We start from the raw sequence: 14,180 nt of genomic DNA, 5'->3' as shown, positions 1-14,180 counted from the left end.
AAATGGCATTAGCACAAAAGATTTCTTTTTTTTTTTTTTTTTCAATTTCACCAGGCTAATAAATTTCTTTGGTTTTGCAGCATATTTTTTTTTTTAGAAAAATTATGTCAATCACAGCAAAGTACAAATGATGTTGCAAAAAAACAAGGGCCCACGTGGGTCTGTAGGTGAAAACAAGTGCTGTGGCCCTTTAAACACAAGGAGGAAAAAACTAAAGTGCAAAAACTGCAAATTGGCCTGGTCATCACAGGGTTAAACATCTGCGAGCACTCCCCACCCGTATGAACCCCGTATTTCCTATCTGTGATCCTCCCTTTCCCTCTACCACGTTCCCACCTCCTTCCCCCCCCCCCGCGATATTATTTGCATAACTCCGCCCCCTAGCGCGCGACTGCGACCTCCGACTGAGGCTGCGCGCGTACCCGTGAGTGGCAGCAAAGATGGCGGCGCACATCTCCCTCACACAGGTAAGGCTGGTGTTCAGAGTGACAGTGCGGGGCTGGGCAGGGGCCGGGGGTGGCGCAGAGTGCGGACGGGGGCTCCCCCCCTCGTAACTTGTTTAGGAGGGGATGACTGTGCCCTCACTCCATAACCTTGTTGGCTGGTTTCCCTGTACCGTGAGGCTGAGGCCTGGGGAGGGGACTGTCACCCTGTATCACCCTGTGCCCGGCTATCTCACTTCCTAGCTTTTCCTATGGGCTTGTGGGTGGCGCTGTGCAGTATGGTATAGTTACAGCTGACGGACAGTAAGTGTCACTCCTGCCGTACACTGTGGTACATGGCTGTGGCATCCCCAGCCGGGGGGCACGGCAGCACCATTAGGGCACTCATCCCCCAGCCGGGAAGGCTGCTATCACTGGGGCTGTGCCCATCCTGTGGGTGAGGACCTTCCCTCCACACACATCTGGAGAGCTGCCACCCTGTCTGCTGCTGAAAGCTGCAGGTATTTCTGTTGTTCCCTGTTATCAGCCAAGTGAGGCTGGCCTGAGAGAGGTGTCCCAGGGAAGCAGCTGGGGCACATTCTCCAGTGCTGCTGGGCTACATGACCGCGCTGGGCTACATGACCGCGCTGGGCTACATGACCGCGCTGGGCTACATTGCTGGGCTACATGACCGCGCTGGGCTACATTGCTGGGCTACATGACCGCGCTGGGCTACATTGCTGGGCTACATGACCGCGCTGGGCTACATTGCTGGGCTACATGACCGCGCTGGGCTACATTGCTGGGCTACATGACCGCGCTGGGCTACATTGCTGGGCTACATTGCTGGGCTACATGACCGTGCTGGGCTACATGACCCGCTCCTTTACTTGCTATGATTTCTGACACCTTACCTCCAGCAATGATCTGTGTGTTCCCTGGTAATACTCTATCACTACAATTGTAATAGACTGACCATCCACATAGGAATCAATGGGCCCTCATTGTCAGCCAGAGATCAAGGGATTGCTCACAGCGTGCCGGTCTCCTTTTACAGTTTGATCACAAGTCCGATCTTGGCTTGTCAAGCTGACATGTATTAAACTAATTTTTAAATGGTTACCACTTTTTTGTGTACACTTTTTGACTCACTTTAAACACTTTTTTTTATTATTATTATTATGATTGAAGTCACTGGAAAAATTGATCTGAATGGATGCACACAAAGACATGCATTTCTTAATAGCACAGGAACGGCACCAAGGGTGAAGGTGAGAAACTTGCCTTCATCCTCAGCACCCTGTGAGCAACAGGGACATATCAGCAGGTTAACTTGTTACTTGCTGATAATTTCCCTTTAGGCTGTGCTCCCACTCAATGTTTTTTCTCAGCATTTTGCAACCAAAACTAGGAGTGGATTGAAAAAACAGAAATTGAGTGGATGCCGTCATTTAATGGCAAATAACAGCTGTAATTTTAAAACAATGGCTGGTATTTGCCATTAAAACAGCAGCAGTATGCTGCAACAAAGCCTTTCTGTGTTTTTAGTTGCAGAAATACTGTAATTATGGCCTTAAAGGGTTTCATGCAAGCTAAAATGTTATCACTAGTGATGATTGAACTTGCTGAACATTAAAGTTAGTCCAGACCCGAACTCTCATCATATAAAGTGACTGTACCACCAAGCCCAGGCAGAAGCACTGGAGGCGGGCCGACCCACCCTTAGTGGGAAGAAACTCCAGCCCCTCCATGACATGACTCCATTAGAATCGGTGGAACACTATCATAGAGGGGCTGGGGTTTACTCCCACTAAGGGTGGGTCGGCCGGCCTCCAGTGCTTCTGCCTGGGCCTGGTGTTACAGTCACTTTAACTCCCAGTGGCTGGAGCTTTTGGGTGCAGCTCTAGGGCTGCCTGCAAAACATGGATGCAGCCAGGAGTCAAATGTTGAACGTTTGGGTTCAGCAAGTTCACTCATCAAATGTTTGTATTCAGCAAAATTACCCAAAGCTTGACTTTAGATTCCCCCAAGGCTGCAGAAGATGGATGCCATCCTAGGGTTGGGAGGAAAACATGGATATAGCCTGTGGCTGTATCTGTGTTTACCTGGTTTCTCTAGGGCGGTATTTAACTTCTGCAGCCATGAAGAATCAAACGCTGAGCCTTCAGGTTCAACTCAGCTTGCCGAAACTGAACATTTTGACAGTTTTGCTCAACACTACTTATCACTAGTAGACACATGTCCAAAGAATAGAATGGAGTGTCAGCAGTATACGCTACTATCTTCAGAAGTCCCATAGACGTGAATGGCGTGGAGGCCAAGCATGTGTACTGCAGTTCTCCAAATTGGTTAGGTGATCGTTTAAAATTTTGGATTAACCCTTAAGCGTACATTCACATGTTAGTGTTTTCTCCTGCATGTTTTATCCTTTACTATTAGTTTGATGCACAAAAGCATGATTATGCCTTCACCGTGTGAATGTACCTATAACAACTTTAAGGTGCCCACATGGGATTGCCGACGGTTCTCTCCCAATCCCTCCATGCGTGTGAATGTTGGCCAAATGTTTTCTGTTGTCATTTCAATGCATGTTAAAATCTGTTGTGCCTAACATTTCTTTCCTATGAAAATGTATCATTGGCCAGTCCCACCCGAAACTGGCCATATCAGTTAAGTCCAGCAAAGATTTAAACACTTTCAGCTCTCCCAGCATCATATTGATACATGACACCAGGAGGGCTGCGAGTCCAATGAGCAGTTTCACGCTCCCTAACTTCCATGGATTATGGATCATGAGAAAAAGGTATGAAGCCTTCTGCTCGCCAGCGCTCAGCAGTACAAAGGCCTGCGTTATTAGCGAAAACTCTGGTGCTTTTATTGGTCATAGATTTGGTCTACAGTTTTCCTTTACAGTGCAGTGGGTGGAATATGGTAAAAATCTGTGGGACATCAGCCATGAAATCTGTATGCCTTTAAAATTCAACAGGATTATGTTAGCATGCAAACAGGGTTTTTGTAAAACTCAGTTCGCTTGTGTTGTGTTTTTGTTTTGAATTTTAAAATTTTCTGTCTGTGTGCGTTTATATTTTGTGCTTCTGTTCGTATATCTGTATTTCTAGATGGATATGTTTGTGTACGGTGGATATTTGTCAGATGACATGGCATCTACCACAGAACATTTTTGTGTTCAGTATGGTGCTGTGTTGCTGATGTTTATATGCACACAACTGTGAATGAAGACTAAGGCCTTATTCACACTTTCTGTAAATTTATTTGTAATTGTAGATCCGCAATTATAGACCAGTTTAGGGCAGATTGCGGAACACATTCACCCATAGAAGTATATGAGAGTGTCTGTAAGTTTTGTCGAAGAAACATCCGTAATGTCCACAAAAAATGAGCAGGAGCATTGATTATTCAAGAAGAGGAGTGAGGAAGGAGTGGTGAGGCGTGCTGTAATGCAGTACAAATGCTGAGCCACAACTCCTATCTGACGCTTCATTACAGTAGGAGACCTGAGTGTGCATAATTCACTCCACAAAAAATATTACCTAAAGGTACCATGCTCTCAAGGGGACTGCCAACTAAGGGTAGCTTCACACGTACCGTATCGCTGCGTTTTTAATGCTGCGTTTTTGCTGCGTTTTTTACATGCGCGATTTGATTTTCACATGATTTTCATGTGAAAATCAAAACTCGCATGTAAAAATCGCACCAAAGACGCAGCGTTAAAGACACACCATTAAAAACGCAGTGATACGGTACGTGTGAAGCTACCCTAAAACACACTGTCAGCACCTCAGCTAAGGTCTCATTTGCATATTAAGCACTGAGATGAGCTACGTCCAGACCTCCGCGTTAGGACCACCACTGGAAGATGCAGAAGCGGTTATATATGGGGGAGGGGGGGATGCCCAGGGTGACATTTTGTCCTTTTAACCTTACATCAATGGCACATGGTGCTCTGCAGTATTCACATTGTTTATTCGCATTGGTGGTGGTGCCATTTGTCTATTCATGATAGACTTTCACCACAGCACCACATAAACAGTACAAACTTCACAGTTTTACAATGACGGCTACCCTTGCTCCAAAAGCCCCTTTTGTAACTCTGATAAATGGCCCCTTTTACTCATCACAGCAGTGAAGGATCTGTGTACAGACAGCATATCGCCAGTTTACAACATGTAACTTCTTTCATGAGCTATGTTATGGCAATGTTCTAATTGGGAAGTGGTCATAATATAGTGACTCCACAGATGTCACAATAGTTATGGTTGCCACCCTATGTATTTGGGGTTTTCACGTTAACAGACCGGCGCAGGGGGGCTAGTGCTGCTGTCCTTATTTTGAACTGTCGGTCTATTCCCGAGCACCGGCCCAGCATGAAGCACTGGAGGTGGGCCCGCCGCCCCCCAGTGCGATGATCTCCTCTCCCCTCTGTGACGCGGCTCCATTGATTCTAATGGAGCTGTGTATTAGAGGGGAGGGGTTTTTGTCACACTGGGGGCCGGCTTTAACTATAACTGCACTAAAGTAGCCCTATAGACATGTTCAGCAACTGCACTGGGAGGTTTACCAGCATACGCACTAAACGGAGTTAAGACAAGTGCCATGAAAAACTTTTTCCCAGTAATTGAAGCACATTACAAAGTTATATAACTCTGTAATATGCTTCAATCACCTATCTACCTCCCTTCCCTGTCTTTTCCCCCCTCCACCCCCCACCAGGAAGTGTCCTAACTCACACAGACCTAATTACTGCCGTCACCAGGCAGCTCCTTCTTGTGAGGATGAGTCATCAGCAGGAGGGCTGCTCTAGGTCCTGTTACAGCAGCCCCCCCTCCCCAGTCCAAGTGATGGCTTGCAGTTGTTCAGCCAATGGGAGCTGAGCAAGCTGAGTCACCTGACAAGGCAGGGGAGGGGGAGGCTGGTGTAACAGGAGAAGGAGCTGAGAGAAGAGCTTGGTGACTGTGACGGCAGTAACTAGGTCTGTGTGAGTTAGGACACTTCCTGGTGGAGGGGAGAAAAGACAGGGAAGGGAGGCAGATTACAGAGTTATATAACTTTGTAATGTGCTTCAATTACTGGGAAAAAGTTTTTCATGGCACTTGTCCTTTAAGATACTTCATATGACTATTCCTAAACAATGGGTAATCTGATGAAATGTTTCCTATAGGTTTCTCCATATGTATCTACAACATCTACTGAGGTTACAAACACACTTGGCGGGTCTGCAGCGAGTCTCCATGCTGCGTTTTTGCAGCGAGACTCGCTGCAGATCCCAGCCCTATACTTTCATTAGCAGAGAAACTCGCAGCAGGGATGTACATCCCTGCTGCGATTTTGTCTGCAGCCCTCCCCATTAACCCCCTAGCCGCCGGACATTATACATTACCAGGCCCCCGTTCCTGCTTGCTTCGGGGCTCCCGGTGTCTTCACGGCCCGCCCGGCCAATCAGTGTGCTGCGGCAGGGCAGCGCACTGATTGGCCGGGCAGAACGTGCCGGGAGCCGCCGAAGCAAGCAGGAGTGGGGACCTGGTAATGTATATCCTGCCGGCCCCCCCTGCAGCCCCGATTGCCCCCGGCCACATGATCGCCCCCCGCACCCCCCGGCCGTACGATCGCCCCCCCGCAGCCCCCGGGCGCACGATCGCCCCCCCCGCAGCCCCCGGGCGCACGATCGCCCCCCCGCAGCCCCCTGCAGCCCTGATCGCCCCCCGCACCCCCCGGCCGCACGATCGCCCCCCGCAGCCCGGCCAATCAGTGTGCTGCCCCGCCGCAGCGCACTGATTGGCCGGGCGGGCCGTGAACAGGAGCCCCGAAGCAAGCCGGAACGGGGACCCGGTAATGTATAATGTCCGGCGGCTAGGGGGTTAATGGGGCGGGCTGCAGACAAAATCGCAGCAGGGATGTACATCCCTGCTGCAAGTTTCTCTGCTAATGAAAGTATAGGGCTGGGATCTACAGCGAGTCTCACTGCAAAAACGCAGCAAGGAGACTTGCTGCAGACCCGCCAAGTGTGTTTGTAACCTGAATGTGTTGTTAAAGAGCAGTAACACATGCAGAAAATGTTGTTCCATGATCTCTACTTTGTCCCATGATTTCGCTATACATGTCTGGCCTCCTCAGGATCGATTACTTTTTCCATCTGTGGTAACCACTTCCCACATAAGACCTCACTCTGACTGCACCTCTTCCTGGAACACTCTCCGATGTTCTATAAAACCATCCCCCAGTGTACAAAGCTTTAGGGGCCCCGACCTTTTATAGAGCATACCAACTTCAAATATTTTATTGCATATCAATATGTGTAATGTAGAATGATGAAAAAGCATAATTCTGCAAAGATACTTCTTTAAATTCCTGACATTTCAGTTTTATTTGTGAAATAAATGGGAACTAAATACTGTTGACAATTTATGTATAAAAATGACAACAAAACCCTACAGATGTAGAAAGACAAACCCCACTGTGGTGGTACCAATGTTTTTAACCCCTTCATGACCGAGGTCACTGATGCCCAGTTGTCCGAGCCAAATTGAATGTCGCCTCCTTGTCACCTCCGTAGCTTTTATTTTTCCACCTACAGGGCTGGTTGGGGTGTAATTTTTTGTGTGCCATGATCTCTAGTTTTTATTGGTATCATATTGGTATAAGAGAATTTTTTTTTTTTATATAATTTTTTTTTCTAATATATACAGTGGTACTTTGATTCTTAAACTGCTTGGATCTCAGACAGTATTTTCAAGGAAAGCTTGCTTTGGTTCTCAAACTCTGCTTCGTTCTCAAACACTTTTCTGGCCCCCAGTCTTGAAGTACTGAGTATCTGAATGTTTTTGCTAGTGTGGATGGTGGGTTGTACTTGGTGAGTTTAGCACTGGTGAGGCTGCACATACAGTACAGTGCTGTATAAGACTGCTGGAGTGCATATACAGTACAGTAGTATTACAGTCAGTGCACCACCATCTCCCATCCTGTACTGTATGAGACGGCTGAAGTGCATATACAGTACAGTAGTAGTACAGGCAGTGCACCACCATCTCCCATACTTTACAGTGCTGGGATGGGGGTGACTCTATACAGTAAAGGATGAGAGAGGAGTTAGTGACTACTATACTATAATTGCTGGTTCTGTTGAATGTTACTTATGTATAATGTACTGTACAGTATATATTGCTGTTCTATAATGTCCTGTACAGTATAGTGCTGTTCTGTACTGTAGAAATTATACTGGGCACGTTTCAATGTAATATATGGGTACTGTAGGTAATTATTGGTGGGTGCTGGAATCAATTAAACACATTTATATTATTTCCTATGGGAAGACACTGCTCGGTTCTCAAACTGCCTTCCGGAACCAATTTAGTTCGAGAACCGAGGTACCACTGTAATTTAAAAAAATTAGCAAGCTGGTTACAATATCTGTGTTGCACTGCTTGGAGCTTAATCGGTAAAGTGTGCTGATTGGCTCCCTGTAACTACATATTAGTGGTTGTATACCAATTGGGATGCATCATTATGGGTTAATCTGTGGATTATACAATGTATAAGAAACAAACTAATAATAAAGAAATGCTAATAATTGTGGACAACTCCTTAAAGTGACTGTACCACCAGGCCTAGGCTGAAGCACTGGAGGCGGGCCGAACCACCCTTAGTGGGAAGAAAGCCCAGCCCCTCCATGATGTGACTCCATTAGAATCAATGTAACCCTATTATAGAGGGGCAGGGGTTTCCTCCCACTAAGGGTGGGTCGGCCCGCCTCCAGTGCTTCAGCCTGGGCCTGGTGGTACAGTCACTTTAAATTTTTTATAGATAGTGTCTTTTTTTTCTTTAACAGTGACACTCTTGTTCAAGTGGATTTGTCAGAGATGTATGTTTAGACATGCATCATGGACAAAAGTGGTGCTGTGTGACCTCTTCTCTACTTTCATATAACCTTTTTAATAATGTTACATTTGCAGTTCCTTAGGTGCCCATACACCTTAGAGTAAATCCAGCCAAATGTGCCTGGAATACCCCTTTAAGGCCCTATGTCAGTGTGACTAATAATGGCAGGAATGTCTTTACAGTGGGAGCTGTTCTACAGCAGTGAGCGTATAAAGCATCTGTTTCAGTGTAGCTTTAAAATTACTGTATGTAGAGTTTCAGCTCTTATGTATAAATACATTATATGTCTTATTTTGTATAGCAGAGAACTATTAATTGTGAAGGAGAATATTAGTTTACTCCAGTTTGGGTAGGCCCCTAAATTAAATTACTATACATATTCTTCCATTTGGTAACTGTTAAGATTTTTTCACAAAAAGAACTTTTTTCTTATAGCCATCTGAGATGGTCATTGGATATGAATGCAGTGTACTTTACTGTGGCTGACTATGTTTGAGATCAATTTTTTGTTTCATGAAGAGCTTTTCTGTAGGCCTGCACTGCCATCTCACTCCTCAATTAGGTTCATTAGCTGTGTGTGCTTCAGACTCTTATTGGGTTTGCTTGCAGTGGGGATCCCCTGGGGCAGCTTGGTTGGGCTATGGTTTAGGATGAGGAATGAATATAGGGAAGGAGAGAGAGCGTTTTCCTTCCTGTACATAACTGTCAGCTGCCTATTAACAGCTTATTATGTCAATTTCCTGGCTAGTTTACTGCAGCCATCTATTACATATTAATAAGAAGAGATGCCTGTCCATTAAATATGTATGTGTTATACATCTTCTGTGTATTGTATAATGATTTATATGTTGTGTTATATAGCTTTGCTCTACTTCTGTGTTTTTTTTTTTTTTTTTAATACTTTGTTCCTGTGTACTGGGTTTGGGTATTAAAGAATTAACCCTTTAAGGACAGAGCCAATTTCGATTTTTGCGTTTTAGTTTTTTCCTCCTTGTGCTTAAAAGGCCATAGCACTTGAATTTTTCCACCTAGAAACCCACATGAGCCCTTATTTTTTGCGTCACTAATTGTACTTTGCAATGACAGGCTGAATTTTTGCATAAAGTACACTGCGAAACCAGAAAAAAATTCAAAGTGTGGTGAAATTGGAAAAAAAAAGCATTTTGTTTATTTGGGGGAAATGTGTTTTTACGCTATTCGCCCTGGGGTAAAACTGACTTGTTATATATGTTCCTCAAGTCGTTTTGATTAAAACGATATGTAACATGTATAACTTATATTGTATCGGATGGCCTGTAAAAAATTTAAACCATTGTCAACAAATATACGTCACTTAAAATCGCTCCATTCCCAGGCTTATAGCGCTTTTATCCTTTGGTCTATGGGGCTGTGTGAGGTGTCATTTTTTGCGCCATGATGTGTTCTTTCTATTGGTACCTTGATTGCGCATATACGACTTTTTGATCGCTTTTTATTACAATTTTTCTGGATTTGATGCGACCAAAAATGCGCAATTTTGCACTTTGGGATTTTTTTGCGCTGACGCCGTTTACCGTGCGAGATTAGGAATGTGATTAATTAATAGTTTGGGCGATTACGCACGCGGCGATAGCAAACATGTTTGTTTATTTATTTACTTTTATTTATAACCTGGGAAAAGGGGGGTGATTCAGACTTTTATTAGTGGAGGGGGCTTTTTACTATTAACAACACTTTTTTTTTTTTTACTTTAACACTTATACTAGAAGCCCCCCTGGGGGACTTCTAGTATAAGTGCTTTGATCTCTCATAGAGATCTCTGCAGCATAGATATCCTGCAGAGATCCATGAGATCGGCACTCGTTTGCTTTCGGCTGCTGCAGCCGGAAGTAAACGAGTGCCGAGCTGGGGACGGCGCCATCTTGGAGCGGTCCCCGGCCGGCTTCAGAAACGGAGATCACTCCTCCGGGATAACATCCCGGAGGAGCGATCTCCTCCACTAGACACCAGGGAACGGCTGAATCCGGTAATCGGATGCAGCTGTCATGTTTGACAGCTGCATCTCATTACTGTATTAGCGGGCACGGCGATCGGACCGTGCCCGCTAATACCTACGGTCCCGGGCTACACGCGGCACCCGGGACCGCCGCGGTTCAGAGCGGGGTCGCCGCGCGGCCCCGCTCTGAACTCCCTTACCGTCATCAGGGCGTAAATTTACGCCCGATGTCGTTAAGGGGTTAAAGTTCATTGTCTCAGGGTCCGGTTACACAGAAAGATTATCTGCCAAAGATTTGAAGCCAAAACCAGGAACAGACTATAAACAGGGAACAGGTCGTAAAGGAAAGCCTGAGATTTCTCCTCTTTTCAAATCCATTCCTGGCTTTGGCTTCAAATCTTTGGCTAATAATCTGTCAGATAAATCTCTGTGTAAACGCACCATTAGACTACATAGGTGTGCCTTTTGTGCCACACTACTTTTACTGCTTAAAAATGTCAGTAACCTTTTTTGCTGCAATTTAAAAAAGAAAAGCATAAAAACCAGCTCACTTGAAAAAAAACAAACAGAAGTTTAAATATTACTGTTTAGATCTGTGTAGATCTCTGTATGGCCAGCATTTACAGATTGCTTCCAGGCATTGACTGGCAGCTCATAAATAGACTCCTTGGAGCGCTCTAATATTAGCAGTCCACTGTAATAAACATGTATTTTATCAGGACTATAGTGCAGGAGAAGTAAAATCATCTCAGTTAGTCCTAGTCACAGTTCTGTCCTCCAATGGGGCAGCAAAAAACAGTGACAGTTTAAAGAGAATCATCCCCTGGCGGCCTACCAATACTGGCGGCTTTCAATACTGCTGCATAGTTATAATTGAAAACATTCAGAACATATCTTTTGAGTTTTGATTTTCATAAAAAAAACTTTTTCAGACCATGAAAAGTGTCAAGGAGGTGGAGTCAATCGTTCCCTGGGTTCTAGAACTAGTGAGGCATAGTGTTGCTAGGTCACAGGGAATGCTAGTTTCTTTTTGACGCTGTTCATGGCCCAAATAAAGATTATGCTCTAGAAACTTGACTTGCTATTTGCACTATTATATGACCTTTCTGTTATGTGTACTGTAGTTATTTGTATACTGTTTGTTGATATATTCGTTTTGATTGCTACATAGAACATGTGGCTAGTTTACAGTTGTAGTATGTTTACAGTTAAGTTATGTAGTTGACTTTTTTGTAAATGTTTTCTTTGTACTATTGTTCAGAAAATGTTCTTCAATAAAGAACAAAAACAAAGGTATGTTCTGAATACTTTTATGGATTTCTATCTAGCTGTTCCTCCAGCTCAGTAGGCTGCTAGGACATGACAAATTCTCTTGAAAGGCAACCAGTCAGCACAGATGTACAGATATGGCTCCCGGCTGCATCCTACAGATCTAGGATGCAGCTCCCGGAGCATACCAGCCTTGTCTGCTGGGGTCCCACTAATGGGTCTCTGTCTGTCAATAATCCCCGCACTGCACGCTGACAGGCAGCTGTGACTAGTCACAATGGACTCTCCGCCCAGATGACTAGTTGCTGGCCCTCTCCCGGCTTTGCACCCTGCAGTAAAACGCTTTTTTCTATAATATAAAGATACCCCAGCAGATTCAACTGGTATGCTCGGGGAGCTGCATCCTAGATCTGTAGGATGCAACCGGGAGCCATATCAGCACAATTGTGCTAATTGCTTACTTGAAAAAAATAAAAAAATAAATTAAACAAACCTGTGCTCTCTTTAAAACATACCTTATCTTTTGGTGAACTATATAAGTTGAACCTGTGTAAGTTTGCCAAAAGAATTTGTACTCCTTTTTATATAGTCCATTCTGTTTACCACACCCAGACATTATAGCTTTTCCAGTGCTGATGAAAGAGGTTGACAATTCTGCCTTGACAATAATACCTTTGCCAAATTCTCCACCTCATCATCTGTGTCGTATAGAAACAGTGGGAGCTGTGGAACCTGTTTGAGGACTGACATTAATTCAGTGATATCATAAGATTGAGTAAAATAACTCTCATAGTAAACAGATATAGCACTACAAGGATTACAGAATGTGCATAGATTAATCAGGGCTGGACAAATCCACAAGCTAGGTAGTCAGCAACCTTTATAGACCTCAAATGGAAAAAAACAAAGTTATTTTTATGCACCTGACAAGTGAATAAAGAACTCCATATTGAAAATAAAATGGTTGCATATGTGACCAAAACATATCATTTGGCTCCTTAATTTCTGGGCTTGGAACCATTATTTTTTGTAAATATTCTGCTATTTAAATTAGTCTACAGTCCACAGTATAATATAAACCTGCCCCTGATCAGTCCAAAGTGAGAGAGGCGGTAACTAGTCACGGCTCTCTGCCTGTCAGCGTGCGCTGCAGAGATGACTGACAAGCAAAGAAGCCTGTTAGAAGCCTCTTTGCCTTTGTCATTTCTGCAGAGTGTACTGACAGGCAGAGAGCTGAGACTAAGGGCCCTATTCCACCAGACGATTATTGATATCGAATCTAAACGATCGTTCGGTTGAAATGCAGTTAACGATTAACGACCGAAGAAGAAATCGTTGATAGCTTTATAAGACCGGGACCTATTTTTATCGTTGCTCGTTCGCAAAACGTTTGCAAATCGTTCACTTGTTGTTCGGTCGTTCACAGTAGATACGAACGCAATAGTGAAGAAATAGTGAAGAAAAAACGATCGCAAATACGATCATAAGTAACGATTATCGTTCCATGAAAATGAGTGAACGTTTTCAGGTCTTTCGCAATAGCGGTTGTTTGAGAATGTTAATCGTTAACGATTATGCGAACGATAATCATCCGGTGGAATAGAGCCCTAATTATGGGCCTGCTTCTCCCTAATGATTAGTTCCCTTTCTCCCTGGAACATGTGCCGTAATAAAACCGTTTTAAAAATAAAAATAAAAAATTTAAAATGAGAAAAGCGGGGTGTCGTATGTACTGCATCGATCTATGTAATCAGCCCTCAATTACTATGGGCTTCTGAAGCCCATAGTAAGCAAATGCCGAGTCCAGATCAGTATCATAGGATCGCTGAGGCCCAGCCCAGAAAGTGTAACTGATCAGCCTCTCCCGATCACATTGGGCGAGGCTGATCAGCACACTTTACCACCATACTATACCTTTTTTTACTTCATTTAAATGCCGTTGTCAATTTTACCAACACGATTTAAATGGTTAACTAGCTTTAACAGCAGATTTTAAGTGTTTAATATTTTTTTAGGTGTGGTGTACATGTATTTGAAAACCACTCTGTATTGTTATTCACTCTGATGTGATGTAATATAGGTTTTTTTTTTTTAATTATTAATTGATTTTTGTAGTGCCACCAACCTTTTAGTAATGTGTTTTGTGTGAATACAAATACAATGGTTTAATTTTCTGTTTGGTATCCTGCTGTATGTGTCTGCAGTCAGCTGCCTTGGCTTTTAGAGAGTCATGTGTGCCTCATCAACAGATATAGGAAAAGGGCCATTGCTTTTGAAAGTGCCTTACAACACATGAAAATAATAGTGAAACCTTGGATTACAAGTAACTTGGTTTGAGTTTTTTTTTTTATTGTACCTCGGTAAACAAGCAAGGTTTTTTTTAATATACCCACCCATACATCACCCATCCTGATACAGTACTGGGTAGACAGCGCTTTCATTTTAACACACTGCTACCTGATTAAAGGGCTGCTCTGGCGAAAATATTTTTCTTTCAAATTGGCTGGTTTCAGAAAGTTTTACATAGATTTGTTATTTACTTTTATTTAAGAATCTCAAGTCTTCCCATACTTATCAGCTGCTGTATGCCCTGTAGGAAGTGGTGGATTCTCTTCAGTCTG

General features: G+C 43.9%; 1 protein-coding gene across 3 annotated transcripts in view; it reads left to right on the top strand.

Annotated features, from left to right (window-relative positions):
* Nucleotides 1–388: 388 nt before the first annotated feature.
* EPS15L1 (epidermal growth factor receptor pathway substrate 15 like 1) overlaps nt 389–14,180 on the top strand; it is a 189,749-nt gene continuing 175,957 nt past the window's right edge. For 2 of the 3 annotated variants that reach the window (XM_069962267.1, XM_069962270.1), the window contains exon 1: nt 389–467. In XM_069962267.1, coding sequence (XP_069818368.1) covers nt 441–467 — 27 coding nt within the window. In that variant the 5' untranslated portion in view covers nt 389–440. The remainder of the gene's footprint in view (nt 468–14,180) is intronic. The other variant, XM_069962268.1, reaches the window with a different exon arrangement.

This window comes from Dendropsophus ebraccatus, chromosome 3 (genome assembly GCF_027789765.1).
Source record: "Dendropsophus ebraccatus isolate aDenEbr1 chromosome 3, aDenEbr1.pat, whole genome shotgun sequence".
Classification (NCBI taxonomy): domain Eukaryota; kingdom Metazoa; phylum Chordata; class Amphibia; order Anura; family Hylidae; genus Dendropsophus; species Dendropsophus ebraccatus.
This window is presented reverse-complemented; position numbering and strand designations above follow the sequence as displayed.